Raw genomic sequence first — 7423 nt, 5'->3', positions numbered from 1 at the left:
ACAAAGTAGAAATGAATAATAGACTTTTTTCGATTATAGAGATCATTAATGATAAATAACAATAATAAAAATGAAAATAAGCGTTTCAATACTCAAAGTGAATCAAAAACAATCTAGTAAATGAACATAATCAGAATTTAGGACAGAGTTACTGATTAAAGAGTGTGTCGGACACAGCAGTTCTGGAATTTCTCGTTTCCTCTTAATAATTGTCTTCTCCACAATTTGTAATTTCATATAACAATTCAGGATACATCGATAAGCAGTAGGACGACGTCTTCGAGACGAAAAGTTGGTTAAAGTGCCTCGTAGGCCATGTCAACGGGTGTACGAGTGGTCGATCCATTCAGAAATTCCTCGAGTTCGTCTCGACCGTTGTCCTCGTTTCTCGATCGATGGTGGGATCTCTTCTTCCTCCTCTCGCTCTTCTCTGATTTATCTTTCTCTTTGTCTTTGTCCTTATCCTTATTCTTCTTCTTCCGTCTTTTTTCCTTCTCCTCTCCCTGGAAACCACAATTGGACATTAAAATGCACGAAATGATCTCCAATTTCAAAAGCGTGATTAGTTTTTTGGAAATATCTCTGGAACCGACGGAGATGGCGAAAATCTTCTGGGAACCTTTTTTGTAGAGGAAACCCAGCCCTACAAAAAAGTTCATGACAAAAAATCTGCTATCCCTCTTAAATCCGCAGATATCCCCGAAAAACGAAAACTGAAATTCACTCATCTTCGCGAATTCGTCACCGAATCCCCATTCGGTTTTTGCGAAAAACCTCTCAATCTAAAGGAGATATCAAAAAACTCCTCTGGACCTTTTTTGTAGCCCTGGTTCCCCCCTACAAAAAGTGTTCCACAAAAAATTCGCCATCTCCCTCAGGTCCGAAGATACCGCCCAAAAACAAAGCTCCCCAGACGAATGGCCTAAAAAAATCCTCACCACTTCTCTATGTTTCTTCTTCTCCTTCAACACCGGGCTGCTGGAGTTGGAGTCTCCCCTGCGTATGCTCAGGCCATCCAAGAGTTCCAAATGGACGTTAGAGCTGGTGACACTGACGTCGAGGCTCTTGTCGCTCAACTCGAGTTTATCTTTCCTAGTCCCGATGCTGGCGACGTCCTCCCCACCTTCAGGGCTCTGCCTCCACTTGGAGTCCCTGGCGAGCCAGCTGTCGAAGGCTTCAGAGCCATCCTGCTGACTGTTGGCCCCCGAGAGGGCCCCATTGGAGTTCCCCAGCTCCTCACTCGACGATATCGAGTCCCTCTTCTTCCCCTCGGCCTCGCCCTTCTCCTCCGCCCTCTTACTCCGCCTGCTGAGGGGGTTCTCCACGAGTCTGGGCTCCACAGGGACAGCAGTCTCATCCCCAGAGGACAGATCGTCCTCGTACCCAGCGACCAGGGGATTGCCAGTCTCTGTGTCACTGTCAGTGTCGGCGTTCATCTTCTGACTCTTCAACGGGGAGGACTGGCTGTCCTCCAAGAACGACCTGTCCAGCTTCCCATCGTCAGGGACAAAGTCCTCGACACTCATCAGGGCGCCCTCCACCCTCTTCCCAGCGTGCTCAACGCCCTCAGCGTCGACAGCCTCCCCAGGAGGAGAATTAATCCCAGAGCTCGATTTACTGAGGCCACTGGACCTCCTGGGGATCCTCTCCAGCTGCTTCACGGGGATGGGGGTCCCTCCCCCCATCGGCCTCGATATCGAGGACCTCCTGACCTCCGGCGTCGACGAGCTGCCACTGCTGGGCCCCTGTGGGTGGTGATGAGTGCTCAGAGATGACGTTACGTTCGGGACTAGAACAGTCGCTGAAGTCGAGTCTGCGATAACTCGTCTTCGGTGCACGAGGTTGTCCAGGAATTTATCGTAATCGGCGTCGTCGCTCTCCTGGAAGAGGTCGAGCTCCTGGCACGTCAGCTGCGTCTCCTCCTCGTTGGTCTCCAGCTGCTTCAGCAGGGTCTCTCGCTGCAGCTGGAGGAAGGGCAGGTTGAAGAACTTGTGGAGGAGTTTCAGGCCGAAACCGTTTCTCATCGACGACTCGGCGTACCTCACCTGGGTCGTCCTCCCCTTCAACGAGTCGATGAAGTACGTCATCTTGTCCGAGGTGATGGCTCGGTGGTGGGACATGTCGCAGTGATTCGCCAGGACGATAACGGGAATGTGCTCGGGAATCTTCGGGAGCTCCCTCTGGACGTAGTCGAAGGTCCAGGGTTTTGTTATGTCCATCATTATTATGACTCCGTTGGTGGCTTTGTAGACGTCCAGGAACTCGGCGTCGAGGGCTGGCTCCTCCAGCACTCCCTCGCCCGGGGAGTTGTCCATTTTTAAACCGTCGAGCTTCTTTCGTCGTCTTCCTCTGTCCACCACGTCCCAGACCTCCACCTTCACCACGTCGTCGGTGGCCTTGTAGTTCCACTGGATTGACGCCACCTGGATCTCCTCTGTGGGGAGGTACTCCTCGATGAACTTCTGACCCTGGAGGCGGTGGAACAGACACGTCTTGCCGACGTTCCTGTCGCCCTTTATTATTATCTTCATGTTGTATTGGACACCTTTTGCGAATTTTCGCTGCAGCGTCGACGGCATCGTCTGGTGCGCCGGACGCGGCGAGGGGCTCGGGAGCGCATCGTGCTTACCCGCAAGGCGTTTGAAGGCCGATAACATTTTTTTAAGGGAAGAGGAATCTGAAAGGATTTTTGAGGACTTAGTTGTCTGAGGGGGATTTTTTATTCGGGTTTTTGGGGATATCTCGGAAGCGGGGGGAGATAGCGGAAAACTTGTCAGGACCTTTTTTGTGGGTCTCTTTCTCCCCTCCAAAAAAGGTCCTTACGTGTTTTTTGGTATCTGCCATGGGTTCCGAGATATTCGGGAAAAACTGATGAGTAAAACAGTGAAATTCAATTTCTTCAGTCAGACTATTAGTTTTTTAGGAATATCTCGGGATTGAGGCCAGATAGCGAAAATCTTCTGCGAAACTTTTTTGTAGCTCTTCTTTTTCTCCGCAGGAAAGGTCTTCGTGGAAATATCGCTATCTCTTCTAGATTTCGAGATAACTCCAAAAAACTTGCGTGCTCCGAAATGTGGGTGAGCTTTTTCCTGTCACTCTCTCTCAAATTAATTAATTTAATTAGTCTCCGTGAAAAATTGGAGTTCCCAGCTAACCTGGGGCTCAAATAAGAGTAATGTCAATAATTTCAGGAGGTGCTGTCACTGTCATGTCAAACTAACCGATAATAATAGCAAGTGTCCACTTACCCCGATGTTATAAACTCATCACTCCACGAATTGAACTCGACACCATTATTTGTCCTGATAAGTGTTGAATTACATTGATAACAGGGGGAAGACGGGTTATTTTATTCAGGAGAAACAGCTGTTCTCAGGTTCATTGAATTGAAGCCGTACAGAAACGGTACAAAGCACAAGTCCGAGAAAAAAAATCTTGAGAATTGTTATTATTATTAGTGGCGCCACAGTCGGGAGTATCTTCACTTCTAAATTCTCCAGTTCAATTGCAGATTCATTTTGCAAAAAAAAAATTAACGTTTTCTTTTGCTAAATAAATAATGGGAATTTTTTTAAGTTTTGGAAATTTTGTTTCTTTGGGTAAAATTCCTTTTATGGGAGAATTTTAACATTAATATATTTTTTATAATTGCAAACAAGTGATTTTTAGAATAAAGAGGATCTTAATTCTTTTATATTAGCAATTTTTCAAATATTTCATCAATTTTCATTTAAAAAAATTAAAAACTACAGTAGTTTCTCTCAATATTTAAAATCCAAGAATTAAGAATTAAATGAAAATTTAAAACTTCAAAAATGAAATGACTTAAATGAATAATCCAGGTAATAAAATAAATAATTCCACATATTGTAATCAAATAATCATGTTTCACCGCTGTAATATGTACAATGCCATTACAATCATTACAACTATTATTACGATAGTATAAATTAGTCTTGTCTGTTATGATTTGAATTTTTCGTATTTCGTCAACACATATTCTATTGCCTTCTGTACGCACAATCCAAGAAAAATAATTTCAATGAAGAAAAATATTTCCCATCTTGCATTGCAATACCACATGATAAGTAACGAATTCGGTCAGTGAATTCATTCGATTCCATGCACTCGTTTTCATTTTAAATCAGTTTGAACTTCGATTGAAATGGAAAAATTGTGGGGGGGGGGGGAAATAAGAGGGAAATTTCCCCCGATGCATCAACACCCGGAAGAGCCGCTGTAACGGAGAGTCGAGGTAAAAGCGTTATCCTGGTGACACTCTACCATTTCTTTTTGTGCTCGTCCATGGATACTCCACCTGGACCCAGGGAAACGATCATCAGGAGTCCTCCGATTACTGAGAGTGTCTGGAAGAATAATATTTATATTTATTCATTCACCATTTTATTCTATTTCCATTTTTATTTTTTCTATTTAAAAATATTTTGCTCTGTTTCATGCAATGAAAATTGACAGAATTGATGAATTGGAGTGAATATTAAATTTTTAATTCAACTCATATTGACATCATATTTATCCATTTTTTAATGACGATTTTCATTTTCATTTTTCATATTTCCATTTCTAAATATTTTTTTTCTACTTTATGCAGTGAAAATTGACCATTCAAATTGACCAATTATCCATTTTTTAACAAAATTCATTGCACGTTTATAAATAAACAAGTTCCTGGTGTACATAAAACCAATTTGCAACAGCAAAAAGCTGAGGATGTCATTTAAACCCTAAATCAAAAAAAAAAAATATGATTCGAAGAAGATAAGTGATAATTACCTGGAAGAAGTCATATTTAAGGAAATCTCTCAGAGGTTTGTGATCAGGAATGCTCCACCAGGCGTTATGGTAAAAGTTGAGGGCTGAGAGTAACAAAACAAGAAGGAGAGCACTGAGTTTCGTCTTGTACCCAATGGTGACGAGAACCATGAGAATACTTCCAAGTATATCCTGAATGATCTGCATGAAAGACACTTCGAAGCGTATCAACGTGATGAACATGAAGGCGAGGAGGACTCTGCCAGCCAGTTGCAGATAATTCTTCGGTTTGTTGTCGCCGAGAGTCGGAACTCCAGCGAACAGAGATCTCCCCTCGACCCTGGACTCCGCGAGGACGAGCAGCAGGGCGCCGATGAGGGCGAGGTTCCTGAAGAGGAACTGCATGTCCCAGAGGATGCTGTAGGCGAATGTCTGGAGGACCACGATGAAGAAGAGAAGTCCACAGGCTATTGGCACCTTAAATCTACCGATCACCATCACACAACCACCCAATTGGCCTAGTAAATTTACGAGGACGAATAACGTCGCCAGGAACTTGCCACAGCCCCACGACAGGTCCATGTACTCCCGTTGCTCGTTCCATTGGAACCACATTCGTAATCCGTCCTCCAGGAATGTGGCTATTAGGCAGAGACGGGCGAGAGTTGGCAGCACATGTTTCCCGTTACGAATTACCTGATTTTTTGGGAGAAATTGGAGGTGTCGGTGAGAATTTTTTCATTCAATTTGGGGTGTTGTTGTTAAGGTGTTGTTGTTGCGGTGTGTTGTTGTTGCGTGGCTTTCACTGGAATTTGGGGAGGGAGAATTCAATGTTTTGGAAGAAAATCTGTGGGAATTGTTGCTTTGGTTGAATTATTGTTAAATTAGTGCAGGAAAATTAATAGAATTCAAAGGGAATTAGAGATCATTGTTGAGAATTTTTGGATGAAATTTAGGGGATTGTTGAGGTGGTTTTCACTGGAATTGGGGAGGGAGAATTCAATATTTTGAAAGAAAATCTATGGGAATTGTTGCTTTGGTTGAATTATTGTGTGGAAATTACTGGAGATTGAAAAATAATTTGGAATTTTAGTGAGATTTTAGAGAAATTGAACATTTCAGGATTTTTCTTCCTAGGGAAGTTAAATTATTGCAGGAAAATTGATAGAAATCAAAGAGAATTAGGGATCATTTGGAAGAATTGAAAGAATGCGAGTGCAAAGAATTAAAAATCCCAGGATTTTTCTTCCTCTGGAATTTTGGAAATTTCTGAAATTTCAAGAAATTTCATAATTCAAGATTTGAAACTTTAGAGAGAAATCCACAGAAAATTATCAAATGAATAAAAATTTGGGTTATTTTGTCCTGAATATTGGCACTTCAATTACCAATTTAGGTAAACCTAAAAATTCTCGTTTCCTTGTCGCTCAAACTACGAAACCATCTCCACGTTTTCATGGCCAAAGAAATTATGCCACCAGGTCAGTCTTCACGACAGATCGAATTTCATTATTCTGTTAACTGTGCATTAGTCCCAATAGCGACTAATTAAAAAAAAACTTTACAGAATCTTTTTCCATAAAACTACTCATCCCCAGGATGGTCACAGAACCAAAAAGTCGTTAGGAAAGTATTTCTCTCTCAACAAAACAAGATCTCAGAGACAAATAGCTCTGCAACAGAACACGAAGCCATTCCTTTTAAACAGAAAAAAATCCCGAACAAAAATCATCAACTGAAAGACCTGAAAAATCAGGAGTTCGGCCCTTTCACCCCCAAATAAATTCCCAAATCCAGCCCATCCCCCAAAATCCCCCAGAATCACCCCATCGCAGGCCCCCAGACCCCCTCCCCCCGCCGCCGGTCCCAAAAACCCCCAAAATATGGGACAATTCTCATTTTCAAAAACCTGAAAATATAACCTGTCCCCAACAACTCATGCCACCACATCATTCTCCGCGAAAACACAAAACGCCAGTATAACCCAAGCGTAAATCATCACCACGAAATAACAATAGTTGCAATAATGCTGACGTTGACATCCACCTGTGCTCCCGCGGGAGGCCCATCCTGTTCCCACAACAATCCAGTGAAAGTAATCGACGTGTCAAGCCCCCCCCAAAAAAAAAGGAAACAAGGGAACAGGATTTTCGTGAAAAACCCTGACAAAAGCGCAAATCTCACCTGATCCGCGATCTCCTCGGCCTTGGACACGACCTCCTGCTGGATCACCATAATGCTTTACTCAAAAACTCGGTGGAGAAAAAAAAATACGGATCCATCCACTCTCGGCACGTACTTTACCCGCGAACCCTTGCACGCGCGGTCAGGGTATGTGGAATGTACATGACATATATTTTAAGGTTCTGCCCCCCCTCCCCCCGACACACACACGGACACGTCTCCCCCCCGTGTTGACTGCTGCGGGAGTTGTGTGGGTGTCACACGCGCGAATGTCCACGTGTGTTTGTGGATCGTGGAGTGTGTACGTATTGTCGCGCTCTCACCGTCGCGGAACGGCGAATGATGTGGAGTTGCGATGGACGTCACTTCCGATTACGTGGTCGAGCGGGAAATACGGATTGCGTTCGAAGTTCAATGCTGCGGGCGGCTGGAGGGCAAGGAGATTTGGCGAGCAGTGGAGGAGAGA

At 43.8% G+C, this 7423-nt stretch overlaps 2 protein-coding genes across 2 annotated transcripts; both read right to left on the bottom strand.

The window, feature by feature from the left end:
- Positions 1 to 6: 6 nt before the first annotated feature.
- LOC107038863 (rab-like protein 6) lies at positions 7 to 3429 on the bottom strand. Its single transcript, XM_015258173.2, has 3 exons — positions 3249 to 3429; positions 939 to 2677; positions 7 to 503 (listed from the first exon to the last, which is right to left on the bottom strand). The coding sequence occupies exons 2-3, from the start codon at positions 2655 to 2657 to the stop codon at positions 297 to 299; spliced, it is 1926 nt and encodes a 641-aa protein (XP_015113659.1). The 5' UTR covers positions 2658 to 2677; positions 3249 to 3429; the 3' UTR covers positions 7 to 296.
- Positions 3430 to 3865: 436 nt separating this feature from the next.
- On the bottom strand, positions 3866 to 7136 carry LOC107038900 (surfeit locus protein 4 homolog). The gene is made up of 3 exons (XM_015258228.1): positions 6958 to 7136; positions 4795 to 5469; positions 3866 to 4367 (listed from the first exon to the last, which is right to left on the bottom strand). Exons 1-3 carry the CDS (start codon positions 7006 to 7008, stop codon positions 4281 to 4283), a joined length of 813 nt encoding a protein of 270 aa, XP_015113714.1. The 5' UTR covers positions 7009 to 7136; the 3' UTR covers positions 3866 to 4280.
- Positions 7137 to 7423: the final 287 nt, after the last annotated feature.

The sequence above is a fragment of the Diachasma alloeum genome, unplaced genomic scaffold (assembly GCF_001412515.2).
Source record: "Diachasma alloeum isolate Michigan unplaced genomic scaffold, Dall2.0 Dall_scaffold_00289, whole genome shotgun sequence".
Classification (NCBI taxonomy): Eukaryota; Metazoa; Arthropoda; class Insecta; order Hymenoptera; family Braconidae; genus Diachasma; species Diachasma alloeum.
This window is presented reverse-complemented; position numbering and strand designations above follow the sequence as displayed.

What these genes read in the sequence shown, in the direction of transcription:
- LOC107038900 (XM_015258228.1), bottom strand. Translation starts at nt 7,008, where the DNA reads ATGGTGATCCAGCAGGAGGTCGTGTCCAAGGCCGAGGAGATCGCGGAT. An exon ending in CCGAGGAGATCGCGGATCAG is followed by an intron (nt 5,470 to 6,957) that starts GTGAGATTTGCG and finishes CCAAAAAATCAG; the next exon opens with GTAATTCGTAACGGGAAACA. An exon ending in TTAAATATGACTTCTTCCAG is followed by an intron (nt 4,368 to 4,794) that starts GTAATTATCACT and finishes TTATTCTTCCAG; the next exon opens with ACACTCTCAGTAATCGGAGG.
- LOC107038863 (XM_015258173.2), bottom strand. Translation starts at nt 2,657, where the DNA reads ATGTTATCGGCCTTCAAACGCCTTGCGGGTAAGCACGATGCGCTCCCG. An exon ending in AGAAGAAACATAGAGAAGTG is followed by an intron (nt 504 to 938) that starts GTGAGGATTTTT and finishes TGTGGTTTCCAG; the next exon opens with GGAGAGGAGAAGGAAAAAAG.